At 36.8% G+C, this 15,091-nt stretch overlaps 1 protein-coding gene across 1 annotated transcript; it reads left to right on the top strand.

The window, feature by feature from the left end:
• The first annotated feature begins 378 nt into the window (after positions 1-378).
• Positions 379-14,883, top strand: LOC114285550 (putative DEAD-box ATP-dependent RNA helicase 29). Its single transcript, XM_028228586.2, has 11 exons — positions 379-1,079; positions 1,457-2,618; positions 2,736-2,793; positions 4,724-4,828; positions 5,201-5,246; positions 6,581-6,654; positions 6,852-6,904; positions 7,854-7,935; positions 8,009-8,065; positions 8,898-9,036; positions 14,220-14,883. The coding sequence occupies exons 1-11, from the start codon at positions 710-712 to the stop codon at positions 14,462-14,464; spliced, it is 2,391 nt and encodes a 796-aa protein (XP_028084387.2). The 5' UTR covers positions 379-709; the 3' UTR covers positions 14,465-14,883.
• Positions 14,884-15,091: the final 208 nt, after the last annotated feature.

Genomic DNA, 15,091 nt, shown 5'->3' on the forward strand with positions numbered 1-15,091 from the left:
AATATTTATAAGGGTATCAAAATTAAATATAAGGGCATAAGTGTCTAAGAAAATAGTGTAAATCAAGAAAATGGACTTTATGGAATAAAACTATACATACATGAGACTAAATGGGTTAAAAAATTCGTTAATGACTTCTTGGGTTAAAACATTTCTAAATTGGACTTATCAATAAAAATTCCATATTATTACTTATCACATTATAAATATTAATGCGGGTCCCACACCCAGACATTTGGTAACATTTTTTATAAAATTTTTAGGACCTCTAATATTACTCTAAAAAAAATTTAAAATTATACTGTATCATTAATTGATATATTAATTATTTATATAGAATTAATTGGTATATATAGAATTATTAATTTATAGACTAATAAAAAAACCTAAAAAAAAAAAACTCTGGCCGCCCAGTTGTGTTGTCTTAACAAAGCCCGAAGGCCAAACCACAAAACCCTGCAATCTCTCTGTCTCTCTGTCTCTTCCTCTCTCTCTCTCTCTCTCTCTCTCTCTCTCTCTCATCATCATCAGTCGTCTTCTTCTCTTCCACTGTTGGGTTGGATTGGAGGTTTAGAGAACACAAGAGTGGGTTGGATTGGAGGTTTAGAGAACACAACAGAGAGAAAGAGACCACTGTTGCGTTGGATTGGAGGTTTAGAGAACACAACAGAGAGAGAGAGAGAGATAGAGATAGAGAGAGAGATTTTCCATGGCGGCGGGTATTCTGGTGAGTTCGAAAACGGAGCTGAAAAGGAGAGAGAAGCTGAAGAAGAAGGCGAAATCAGGAGGCTTCGAGTCGATGAATCTGAGCCCTAATGTCTTCAGAGGCGTCAAGCGTAAGGGCTACAGGGTCCCCACTCCTATTCAGCGTAAGACCATGCCTATTATCCTCGCCGGCGCCGACGTCGTCGCCATGGCCCGCACCGGCTCCGGCAAGACTGCCGCTTTCCTCATCCCCATGCTCGAGAAGCTCAAGCAGCACGTTCCTCAGGGCGGCGTTAGGGCTCTCATTTTGTCCCCCACCAGAGACTTGGCTCTTCAGACCTTGAAATTCACCAAAGAACTCGGTCGCTTCACTGGTAACTGCGTTGCCTACTTATCTCTCTATATACATATGTCATTGTTCATTTATGTAGCTTTGCTTTTGTGTGGACTAGTTGAATTTACATTATTGTGTTTTGTTGTTGCTAAGGAATATTATTATCTTCAATGATGTGTTATTGTATAATTTTGTTTTGGGTTGAGGGATTTAAAATTCAAGCAAGTCATTTGAATGATATGTGTAGTGTTGTTTTCAGTTAGAGAAAATGAATTTGGAATAATTCTGGTCACCGTCCATCAGATTTTTCTGATTTACAGCCAAGGACATCGAAGAGTTACTTTCATTGATTTCAATCATGTTGAGTCCTTAACACAATATTTGTATGAATGAATTTGTTTTCTGTCTTCTATTCAGATCTTCGTATTAGTTTACTAGTTGGTGGTGATAGTATGGAAAGCCAGTTTGAAGAATTGGCACAGAATCCCGACATCATAATTGCAACCCCTGGTAGGCTCATGCACCATTTGTCTGAGGTTGACGATATGTCATTGCGTACCGTGGAGTATGTGGTTTTTGATGAAGCTGATTGTCTCTTCAGTATGGGCTTTGCTGAACAGTTGCATCAAATCCTTACCCAACTTACTGAGAACCGGCAGACCTTGCTTTTCAGCGCAACCTTACCTAGTGCCCTTGCTGAGTTTGCTAAGGCTGGGTTGCGGGAGCCTCATCTTGTGCGACTTGATTTGGAGTCTAGGATTAGCCCTGACTTGAAGCTTAACTTTTTCACCCTACGGCATGAAGAAAAAAATGCTGCATTGTTGTATCTGGTAAGAGAACAAATCAGTTTTGATCAGCAGTCATTGATTTTTGTTTCTACAAAACATCACGTAGAGTTTCTTAATAATCTGTTCAGAGAAGAGGGTATTGAGGCTTCTGTATGTTACGGTGATATGGATCAAGATGCTCGCAAAATTCATGTATCAAAATTTAGGGCTAGAAAGACCATGTTGCTGATTGTGACTGATATTGCTGCTAGGGGTATTGACATCCCGTTGCTTGATAATGTTATTAACTGGGATTTCCCCCCCAAACCTAAACTTTTCGTGCATCGAGTAGGGCGAGCTGCAAGAGCAGGTCGGACTGGCACTGCATTTTCTTTTCTCACAGCTGAAGATATGCCTTATCTTTTAGATCTTCATCTCTTTCTCTCAAAACCAATCAGAGCTGCTCCCACAGAAGAGGAGGTTTTACAAGATATGGATGGAGTAATGTCCAAAATTGATCAAGCCATTGCAAATGGAGACACTGTTTATGGGCGTTTTCCTCAAACAGTTATAGATCTTGTTTCTGATAGAGTTCGAGAAATTATTGATTCCTCTGCAGAACTGACTTCGTTGCTGAAAGCCAGTACAAATGCATTCCGGTTATATTCTAAGACTAAACCATTACCTGCAAGGGAGTCCATTAGAAGAGCAAAGGATTTACCTCGTGAAGGGTTGCATCCAATTTTCAAAAATGTGCTAGGTGGCAATGAGTTAACAGCACTGGCCTTTTCAGAACGCTTGAAAACCTTCAGGTGACTTCTAAGTAGTTTTTAAAGGCTTTTGAAAGTATTTTTTCCCCTTTGTTTTCATCTTCTTCATGAAATGTTAGTGCTGCAAGTATTAACCGTTCAATGGATGATCTATCATAGACCCAAGCAGACTATTTTAGAAGCTGAAGGTGAAGCTGCTAAATCAAAGCGTGTACAAGTAATTTCTTGCTCTTGCATCTTTTTGATAATAAATGTCGTATAATTCATCACTTTATGTACTCAATCTACTTCAGATATAATCTTCTGTAATTTTCTTTTTCATGTAGTTGTATGTGCCTAATTTTGTTTGTTTTTCTACTATGTGCTATATTGCAATGTCAAATGAGATTATCCTTCTGTGGATGATCAAAATATCTCTATGATAACTGTTATTTTCATGTATTTTAAAACTTTCTCCATAAAGATGGAGTTTATTTTGTGACATTGGAACATACTCTCGCCTAAATCAATCCCTTTCATCTGTTGATTTGAACATATTTTAATCTTTAGATCAAACTTGATACAGATACAAAAAGTATTTGTGTTAAAAAAAATTTACAATACTACATCTTTTAAAAAAAACAAAATTCATCACTTGTCTCAAATTTTTTTTTGGCTTGGATTCTTCTAAATATTTGAAACTTAATGGCTCTTCAGTCATTTTGTATGTATAGTTTTCCTCTCTAATCAAGTTCTATATGTTTTCTATGAAGATAAGCCATAACAAAAAGTTGAAGATACAGTAATATGAATCATAGTAGAAATTTGTTGAAAATAAAAAGGCTGGCGGATGAGTTCATTGTACTTCTAAGATATCAACAATCTTCATTTCTACTGTTTTCTTATGTGATTTCTATTAGAATTCTCTGCTTGACTGTTGAGCAAGGAAAGATTCAAAAGAAACTTAGAAAAGCCAAGTTGAACGAGACTTTATAGTTGACAATTGTATCCATTTTGTACTAGGAAACATCAAGGAACTGGTTGTAAAGACTCCTAGAATAATTTTTTTTTTCTTTAAAGAGACCTTTTTCTACTTCAAAAAGAAAAAAGAAAAAAGAGAGACCTTTTCCTCAAAAGGTCAGAAACTTAATTTCTTGTGGCCATTACTGATTATTCACTACTGGACAATCCTACCTTAACAAGAGCTTGATAAATCTATTGTGTGACTAATGTTTGAAGCTATGTTGGTTGGAATGTGGATCGTTTTGAAATGAGGACTGGAATGTGGTACGCCAAATGTTTTAAAATGTGGTAGACATGTATAGATCACACTATAAGAATTTGAGGTACTTCAAAATGTGAGCAATTTTCTTGTAATAGTTATACATCCAATAAAATATAATTTAATATTCTTGAAATTAATCATGTAAAAATTCAATTCTAGGAAATTAATAGCCAATCTTTATTTTTTAATTTATTTTGTTCTGCCAAAGCTCCACTCTCTATAGCTTTAATTCATTATATTTGATTTCCCCTCCTAAATTCACCAATTTGGAACGAAAGTGTACCATGTTTGGGAGTGTGTTCCAAAACATAAATCACTATATTATTAAAGTTTCTTGGTGACCCTGGTTTGAAGTTAACAAATTCTTGATGCCCCTCCAAAATGTTTAGAATCACATATTTTTAATCTCAAGTCAGAGTCTCCACTTCTTCAGCTTGCAGATTGTCTTGTACTTGTGAAGGCATGTGTTTCCGTATTGAGCTGCATTTTCTTTCCCTTTCACCTCCGGAGGTACATTTTCACTAGCTGTTTATGCCCTAAAAACTCCATTTGTGTGTGACATTGTTGTCTCCAATACCAAACCCTCTTTTAAAGGTGATATTTTTCATGATAATAAGGGAGCTTGTCACTTTTTGTCGTTCGCATATGCTAATTTATGTGGTTGTAATATTGTGAACTTTTTCAACTTTCCAGCGTTATAATTTTCAGCAATTTTCATGTATAACTTTTGCAGATGTTTGCCATGATGAACATATTTTATCCGTTTGATTTTAAGTAATATTCAGAGAAATGCCACTGTTTACATTTAATTGTGAGGAGAATATTTTGTTAATTTCTTATCTTATTCAGTTGAGTATATCTTGACATAAAGGCTTAATTTTAGGGCCCTTCTGGACAATGGGTTGATGTGATGAAGAAGAAAAGAGCTATTCACGAGGAGGTCATTAATATGGTACATCAGAAACGCTCTAATGATCATTTGACAAAGGTAAACCTCTAAATAAAGTATGCCATATTTATGTTGTTCTTTGGATTTGCAACCGTATTATCAAATCCATTAAAAAAATGCCATTTTAATTGGCTCATTTAGCCTGAATTGCTAGTATCCACACCTGACCCAAACGATTAGATGAACCTTAATATTTGGGCTCTAGATGGTGGAGTGAATCTGAACCACCTCAATTTTTTGGATAAGGAGAGAATTCCTCATTTTTGTGGGCCTTGACCCGTGTGAACATTTTTATGCGGTTAATAGAAGTGGAATTATTGGTTACATGTATGCTTTACATAGTTATTTGACTGATCCCCAGATAATTCTTCTCTGTAGTGAGCTTGATAAACCCCTTGACACTTGTTGCAGGAAGAGATACCTGAAATCACTTCTTCAAAGGACACAAAGAAAAAAGGTTTGTCCTTGTCTAGTCTTTAATTTTCTTCTCTAATTCATTTTGATCTCTCTCTCTCTCTCTCTCTCTCTATATATATATATGTATATATATGTCATGGTATGTCTTGTAATGTTCTACTTGTGGTATTTTTATACTGTTTTGACAGTGTAAACCAATTAGGAAGGATGATTTGCATTGTGAGAACTTTAAGATAAATCAAAATTTGTTCATGGAACAAGAGCCTGATGGAAAGCATCAGCAGCAGCAGAAGAGAGAACCTTTAAGCACGAGCTAATGCCTCTTAGAGGATTATGGCTATCATCATGAATATTAGTGTTCCAATTTGAATGGAAAGTACAAGTGGTGATCTTGTTTGCTGGCTTCCTTTAAAGAACACCATATCTATGGTTCCATCCATGGCCACAATGATATGATTCTTCTTTTTCCCAGAAATTGGAATTAGGTGAAAATGGACCACTTCCTTGAAGTTAAGAAGAAGAAATAATGACCCTGCTGGAAAGTGTCTGAAGTTAAGAGTCATCCCGTTAACACCTAGGAGTTGTGCTTTCAAATCATAGTGAGGACCCTCCTTAGGTAGGTGATCAACACTTATATTATGCACTGCAGACAGGAAGAGGTTTCTGTCAAGTATGTAATTACCCACCTGATATATTTGTTTTGTTTTTAAATTTTGAACCATGTTAAAGTTTTTGGAGGTTGGAATGTCTAAGTACACAAGAAAATATGGCATTTCAGCTCAAAGAGCTTTTTCTATTTCTACAGTTGATCTTTAGCAACACTCTGAATCTGAATATATAAGCAGAAGGAATATTATACTGGTTTCTGGATGGATTTTTCCAGACAGGAGCAATAAATGGAAGTAGGAAGAGAAGAGAATTTACAAATAGAAGATTACTGCTGAGTTAAAAACAAAACAATCACTAAATTTCATCTGTTAAGCATGCCATATTCAATATCAATTCATGCTGATCTTATTCAAGTAAAATGGGTCTTGTGTCCAAACAGAACTCAAATTTTTTAAAAATGATTAGTTTCTAAGTAAATCTAGTTGTTAAACAGCCCAGTGAAACATTCCTAGTTGAGATCCAATTGCGAATTCAATACAATAGACTTCCAGTAATGGAAATTATGAGGAATGAAACTTTCTATAATTAGATATATCCCGCTGACAATAGAATGGGCATCACTTGCAATAGCCATGAACCAACAAACAAGGAAACCTAAAAGTTTGTTTTCATTTTTATTTTGAATGTTACTTTGTGACACAACAGATCATAATTATGCTGATATTAGTTTTGTGATTGTTGTTAACATTCCTTCTATTCTTGCAGTTTCTGGTTCCAAAAGGAAGGCAAAGACCTTCAAGGATGATGAATACTTTATAAGTGCGGTACCTACAAATCAAGTAGGTCATCCTATTCTGTCTAATGTTAATAATGATTCCAGTATTTTGTAATGTTTCTCATAATGATTTAACTTGCTATTTGGTTCAATCAGTCTGTCCTTTTTTGGGTGGTATTCAGTTCTTAACGTCTTGTGTGCACTGTGTGTCAAAAGAACATAGCTATGGCTATTTAACATATGCTATGTTATCGAATGCAGCATTTGGAGGCAGGACTCATGGTAAGAGCTAACGAAGGATTTGAATCAAACAGGTAAAGATTAATTTATGATGAAGCATATTAGTCTTTTCTGAAAACCCCCATCCTTACACTTCTCGTCTTCATTAGCCTTCTGTGAGTGTCCTCCAAAAGTTGCATACCTTCTTTCTTAAAGCCCCCAAATGATATACCCCTAAAACATTGCAAATTCCACATATATTTTGCTTCATCCAAGTGATCCAATCTTCATCTTTAGAAACCGAAACCTCTTCACACCCATCCTTTGTAGAACCTTCAACTAGCAGAACAACTAATGGAGGACAACCAGGCAACTCTAAGTCTAACCCTTCATCCTCAATGATGCTTGATGCCCCTTTGACTTCCTTATCCTCAGTATCTAACCCTTCTGACCAAAAATCATCATCAAACAACAATTCCTCACATAACTCATCATCACTTGGCTGGACAAATAATTCCTTAATTGGGTGATTCCATCTTCATGTGATAAGTTGTTTACTATTGATTTTAATGGTTTTGTTTCAAATAAGAAGTTAAGGGACCCTTGGAGCTGTCCAATTTGTGTGATATTGTGGGTTTTATGGTTAGAGAGAAATGCAAGAGTTTTTGAAGACAATTCAAAAGATATTTGGTAGTTTATGTGATAAAATATGTTATTTGGTTTCTTTTTGGGTGTGTCAGTTTCAGCACCATTTAAAGAGTTCCTTTGTTTTCTATTAGTAGTAATTGGAGGGCTGTGTGCCACATGTATCTTCATTTTTTATTTTATTTTTTCCTTCTTTCTTTTCATTTTTGTCTTTGGAGAATCCCTTACCTTTTTTTTTTGCTTTGAGCATTCTATCTGTTTTCTTTGTAATTAATATGTCCTTTTTGTTGCTGAATGATAAAAAAAGAAATGTTTATTAATCTGTAGTATGTGTTTTTTCTTGTTCTTGACGTTTTAATAGTTGACGCATCTTTATGTCATGATTAATTAATTGAATAGGTTGGAAGCTGCTGTGCTGGATCTGGTTGCAGATGATAGTGGTGGCATGCAGAAACAAAAATCTAGATTCCACTGGGATAAGGTATATCTTGTGGATGTTTATTTTTTGTTTTTCTCTCAAACTTTTTAAACCGTGTGAATCTGTTTGCTGGCAGAGGAGTAAGAAGTACATCAAGTTAAACAATGGGGACCGTGTGACAGCTAGTGGAAAGGTATTTTATCAAATATCTTTGCAGTTTTACAAATATATTAAGCTTTTTTTATTGGTATAATTGGCATATAGAAGAAATAGGTGTAGGCGAGATGCTTTGCTTCTTGAAATTAGGTGTAAAGTGGTTTTCTTGTTGAACATATTTATTTGCAGTCCACTGAGTGTTAAAGATGTTCTATTTTTCGCTAAGAGTGTTGAATTGTTAAAGATTTGTGGAGTTTGCAGCTTCAAACTTCTTCCTATGATGGGATAATGTGGAGTTTTCTATTGGGGTTCACTATTGGCAGGTTCTATTAGACATTGCCGAGTCCTTAGTGACTGTGAAATTGAATTTGAACCTTAGGAAAAGAGTAGCTGTTCAAAAACTAGTCTTGATGTATTTACTTCATTGCTTGTGGATAACTCTTCATCTTCTTTTTCATTCTTTATAATTTTGAATTCTATTGAAACTATTGGAATCATGCTTAACACTGGAAAGAATTGTTATTTGTGTTATTATAAAGTTAGTATTTTGAATTGTACCCCAGACACATGATGTATTTTTTTCAGTGATATGCTGTCCATTCTCTAATATATCTTTATGACAAGAAACTGGTCTTATGAGATGATTCTCAAGTATATGAAATTACTTTTATTTGTTTGATGTGTGATACATTGCTTTATGTTGCTTTAGTTGTGAATAGCATATTGGATGCACCTTGATAAGTGGTTTGATTTTATAGGGTGGAAAAGTGGTTTTGTTCTATCCATGGCTAAAACTAATTTTGCTTATTTGTTTTGGCGCGAAGGTTATTTGGGATTATTTACTCTTTTTGTCTTTCAATGGTGAGCAGATAAAGACAGAGGGTGGTGCAAAAGTAACAGCTAACAAAACTGGCATATACAAGAGGTGGAAAGAGCAGTCACACAATAAAATATCCCTTAAAGGATCCAGTTATGAGGGCAATGCTGAAGAATCCAAAAGTTTTTCAGGTGAGTGCTTTGAAATCAGAAACAATTTGTATTCATTCGGGCTCTTGTTCTTTTGAATTTTATTGACTGCTATTCTGTTGTTTTATAGTGTTGGCATTCAAATGCTATCAATTCTTTTCCTTTCTAGTCTGTTGTTATAAATGTAGTTTCTTTTCTTTTTGCATATTTTTTTTTTATGTTCGTAACAATAGGATTTAAAATTTTTGATTTACTTCCTGATGAAAATTTCAATTGCGTGGACATTTAGTGCATATCGGAAGGGTTAGATACCCTTAGGTAGTAATTATGTGAGTTCTAGGTAGTAACTTTGAGTGCTCACTTCTGACATGATGTTTAAAGTATTTTCGGATTAATTTTTAGCAGATGAGTTTTTATCATTGCTTCCTTGTTACCATTTGGGGACATTTATTCTATTGTTTATTGGCAAGTGTTTTCTGCCAAAGGTGTCTCTATGTTTGTTGTCTGGTTAGTCACTTCCCTGTGACCAAGTCAACCGATGTAGCCCTCTAAATTGTTCTCTTGTAAAACTAGAGCTGCAAACGAGCTGAGTCGAGCCGAGTTTTAGTATGTTTGGGCTTCTTTATTAAGATTTTAACGAGTTCAAGCTCGAGCTCAATAAAAATTTAAGGAACCGAGTTCGAGCCGATATGGTTTAGACTTGACTTGAGCTCTCTGTTCATGATTCTTAACGAGCCAAAAAAATTTTAAATTCATAGTTGGTATGAAAATAAAGTTACAATTGAAATTTTGATTATACAATTATATATGCAATATATATAAACATATTAAAAAAACCAATATTTTACTAAAATAATAATATCTACCACTACTATCATATAAATGTATTATCTACGGTTAGCTATCATTTACATTTACATTTTTTAAATATATAAATAACATAATTATTTTATTTTTATATATATTTTTACATTATTTAATGTATAACTAATAGATGTTAAGCGAGTTAGTTAACGAGCCGAGCTTATGGGCTGAGATTTAGTATGTTTAGGCTTGTTTATTAAAATTTTAACCTTAGGTGTAAATCTTTGTTTCTAAGGAGGTTTGGAATTCGAGTTTATGGAGAAGTGTAGAATGTCAAATTGTAATAATCTAACTCATTAATTCGTTAATATTCTATCTTTTGAAAAAATTAAATAAACAAAAAGGTTTTATTTTTGGATTTTTTTCTTAGATTGGAAAAAAAAAAATTAAAAATCTAAAATGTTTTGCCAAACAAAAATTGAACGAACCAAATTCGAACAAGTTCTTACTGAGCCAAACTCGAGCTTGTGGCTCTATTCATTTGCAGCCCTATGTGAAACTGACTTTTGGAGTGATCTCTGGTTTATCTAAGAGTTTATTTAGAAAATGGAGTTTGTCTAGGATTAGTTTGGTTTGCCTATATAAATAGGTCTTTTAGGTGATGGACTTGGTTGACTTGATATGTATATTGATTATTGAATAAGTGAGATTGATATTTTGATTTGGGATTGTGATCTTCTGTCCTTCATTCTTGTTAAAAATATTGATAGAGAGAGAAAGAGAATAAATTGTATTATTGATGGATATCTTGATGTATTACAAGATTGATAAATTACAATTCCTATACAATCTATATATAGAAGAAAATGTGGTAGTAGGTGTAGTGGAGGTGATAGTGGGTTAGGTGAAGTGGAGTGTGTGGTGAAGTGGAGTGTGTAGTGGAGTAGGTGTAGTGGAGGTGATAGTGGGTTAGGTGAAGTGGAGTGTGTGGTGAAGTGGAGGTAGGTGAAGTGGAGTGTGTAGTGGAGTAGGTGAAGGTAAAGATGGGAAATTCTAACAGCCCCCCGCAAACTCAAGGAGGAGAGAAACTAACCAACTTGAGTTTGGAGAGAGTAACAAAACAAGAAAATACATAAAAATAAAAAAGGATAGGTGACACTGTATGGTCGTGTCGGACCGTTGTAGCAGACAGTTTACGGGGTCATGTCGGACCGTTGTAGAAGACAGTTTATGGGGTCATGTCGGACCGTTGTAGAAGACAATGTTGTGACAGTTTACGGAGTCTTGCTGGACCCTTGTAGAAACTAACCGGAATCAATGTCGGGACAGTTTACAGAGTCTTGTCGGACCCATAAAGGAGCTAACCGGAATCAATGTCGGGACAGTTTACAGAGTCTTGTCGGACCCTTGTAAAGTTGCACCCTCAAAAGGTGTGCCCAATTTTGTCAAAAAGGCGTGCCATCAAAAGGCGTGCCCAATTCATCAAAAGGCGTGCCATCAAAAGGCGTGCCATCAAAAGGCGTGTCCACTTTGTCAAAAGATGTGCCATGAAAAGGCGTGCCAGTTTGTCGGGCGGCAAGAGGCGCGCGATACGCGTGGCTGCCTCGGCTATTTAACCAAGACGAAGGCTGAGGCTGAGGCATACCATTCTGAAACCTCTGAAACCAACCCTTCGCTGAAAAAACTCTGCCTCTGCGGAGAGAGAAACTGTGGAACACTTTGTTGCCATTCTGTCACCAACCCTTCCGAACATTACCAGTCTGAAATTGCTATTTCGCTGAAACACTTAGCAACCCAAAAACATGGCCTCTTCTTCCCGTCCAGCTACCCAGAACCTGCTCACGCTCTTTCCAGAACTGAACGAGCCCACAAGAGAAATAACTGGTGCGGTGGCCAGTGAACCTCAACCAAACACCTCTGGTTTTGCTCCATTGAACTTTCCGATGCGGTCGGTGGAGCAAAAAATGGCGGTGCAAACTGATATTGAGGCTAATCAATATACTCTGAAGTCATGCGTGGAAACCATGACGGCGGTCACAAATTTGTCAAACCGGCTGCAGAGTAGGACAAATGAGGTGCAGCATTTAAACGCCCAACTGGCTCTGCTCCAACGCATGTATAAGGATGCGCGAGCAGAGATAAGTGTGCTGAAAGCAGAAAATAAGGAGCTGAAGCGGAAGGCCACCGTGATGTTCCGATTTGGAGGTCCACCATATGCTGCAGTGGAGGAGCAGGGAGTAGTGATCATGCCCAGTGGAGTGGGAAACACGGAGGCAGCACCGTCAAGGGCCGCCCAAGACGGAGGCAAGAAGAAGAGACCGGCTGCAGAGTAGAGAAGAAAAAAAATCCGCCAGTGGATGTGGTTGTTTTGTTTGTTTGTTTGTTTGTTTGTTTGTTTGTTTTTTTTTTTTTTTTTTTTTTTTTTTGTGTAACAATGTGATCGGGGTTGATCCCTGAGATGAATAAAATATGGGTGTTGTGCAAACTCGAATGGTAGGTGTGGTAATGCAGAAAAATCAACAGAAAAATTGTTGCTCCTTAAGTTGCTTGGCCACATCTTTAGCAGAAGATCCAGAAACCTCAATCCAAGTTTTTTGAGAACAGTGCACAGGCTGACAGCATGAACTCTAAATAGAACAGAGCATGAAAGGGATTGGCTGCCATGTCTGCCAAGTTTGATGGTGCAGTGACATAGTAAGCAAGACCACCAACTGGGATAGACTGGCCTGAGGAACAAACATCAATGACTGGAATATGAACAATAGGGTCACACATTAGAGGTGTGAATGGTAGGATCTGGGGTGAACTTGATCTAGATAGTGGCAACCTGACCAGTGGCTCAGGCAGCAAAGTAGGAAAATCCAGAGGGGGGAGATCAGACACATTAAGAGGTGATATTGGTGTCAACACACTAGAAGACCTTGTAGCTGGTAGTAAAGAAGAAAGTGGAGGTAAAGATAGTGATTCAGTGAATGACATAGGCAGTTGTGGAGGTTTTACTGTGTATTGAAAAATTGATGCCATAGGAGGGCACCAACAATAATAGGGAGAAAAAAGGGATGAGCCCATTGAAGGTTCTTGAGATCCTGGGCATAAAAAGGGTGGTGTACCAGACTTGCCAAGTGATTCCAACAAATTTGGAGAGAATAAGCCCATTCCAGTAGCTTCTGGATGTTTATCCTTTCCAGAAAGATTTGAACCAGATGCATCCATGGGGCTTACTGGTGAAGAAGCAACAGACAGGTTATCAACAACTGAAAATTGGATGTCCCCACGTCTCCTCAGCTTTTCTCGGGTAACACTTTTCAAGGAAGTTGAGTTTCTGAGAAGGTAGCAGATTATGTTGCTGAAAATCTGGGAAAGAACATTGTGAAAGCACTTGAATTTGTCAGAGACGAAGAAGATCAGTTAGAAGCAGCCATACATAGCGGCTATTTGGACACTGATAAGGAATTTCTTAGTCAGGGAGTAAATGGAGGAGCATGTGCAGCAAGTGTACTGTTTAGAGATGGAAATCTATATGTAGCGAAAATACTGTTTAGAGATGGAATAGGTAGAGGTCCGGCGGGCGGCCAAGGCGAGGCTGCCGCCCGCCGGTGAAGCAAAATGAGTAGGTTGTTAACCTTGCTCTGATACCATGTTAAAAATATTGATAGAGAGAGAAAGAGAATAAATTGTATTATTGATGGATATCTTGATGTATTACAAGATTGATAAATTACAATTCCTATACAATCTATATATAGAAGAAAATGTGGTAGTAGGTGTAGTGGAGGTGATAGTGGGTTAGGTGAAGTGGAGTGTGTGGTGAAGTGGAGTGTGTAGTGGAGTAGGTGTAGTGGAGGTGATAGTGGGTTAGGTGAAGTGGAGGTAGGTGAAGTGGAGTGTGTAGTGGAGTAGGTGAAGGTAAAGATGGGAAATTCTAACAATTCTTCTTCTTCTTCCCACTGTAAGTGTTCTCCTCACTTTGGTTTTGAGTGATTAGGCAACACTGAGCTGCCCAAGTAGGGGCAATCAAAGTTTCACGAGCCTAAAAATCAACTTTGGTAGTTGTCGCTTGGATTTGGCCATTTTAGAATTGGTCATTCATTCATGTTGACCTATGATATGCTAACTTCTTTTTTATTTTTGATTTTCAATATATCATACCATATATTGAAATCAAAACATGAGATGAAATGTTTACAGAGCAAGTAGTATTGAATGTCGGAATTTGAGGTGTTACATTATTGTAGCTTGAGCTGTGTATTCTGTCACTTGTTTTGTTCCTTATACTCCAGGCATTGTGCTCTGCCTTCTCCATCTTTATAATATTGTTCTGTTATCATTAACAATTATTAAAAAATGCATAATAATAATGCTTTAGTTGCACATTAAGACGCTGGACCTCTGATTTATCCACAAATATGTTTGTCTGGCAGGTGGTAATGGCATACGAGGAGACAACAGAAGGTTCAAAGGTGGGAAGAAGCATTGGTCAATGCCCAATGCTCACGTGCGTTCAGAAATTAAAGATGTCGAACAAGTTCGCAAGGAAAGGCAGAAAAAGGCAACCAGAAATTCTTATGTGAAGAGCAAATCTAAGGGGAAAAAGTTTGGTAAAAATGGTAAAAAGGGTGGGGGTGGAAGACAAAGTAGTAGAGATAGGCAAGGCCGGTCCCACTAGCTTCTCAAGTTTGTTGTGTCAACATAGGACGGTTCTCAAAGAACAACCCAGAAGAGGGAGACTCGGCGCAAGTTTTGGTCTACAAGAGAATCAAGAGCTGTTCGCATTGTTGGAGTTTGCATACAACACAGAACAAGTTTTGATTTCGTGTTTGGAAGAAAGCAGAATAGGAGGGTGAGAAGTTGAATTGCCTTGATAGTGTTATATTCTGTGGTCTTTATTATTTCTCTATTGTATTTAAATTCTATGTGGTATTAGAGTGGGTCCACTGGACCTCAACCTAAGATTTCTTTGCAAGTTTTGTTTCATTGTTTTTTTCCCTGCTCATTCTAAATGTTAAGGCAATTATTTGTCAAATTTGGTGCCTCTGAAAGGGTTTTTTTTCTTTATAAAAAAAATTTGTGGTGACGTTAGTTTCATTTTCATGTGGCTCCTGGAACTGTTAATGCCTCGTGAACATACAAATAATTGTCTCATCTTATAATCCCTCACCAATACTCAATCAAATGTCTTTATTACTGTGGCCATGAAACTTTACTAGTTAAGCTAAGTGGCACAATTCAAAACTATTCATGAAGATGTGCAACGTCAGTTACATGATTCAATATTGAAAATGTTATACATAAT

This window comes from Camellia sinensis, chromosome 6, assembly GCF_055761805.1.
Source record: "Camellia sinensis isolate YWXY chromosome 6, ASM5576180v1, whole genome shotgun sequence".
NCBI classification, from domain to species: Eukaryota; Viridiplantae; Streptophyta; class Magnoliopsida; order Ericales; family Theaceae; genus Camellia; species Camellia sinensis.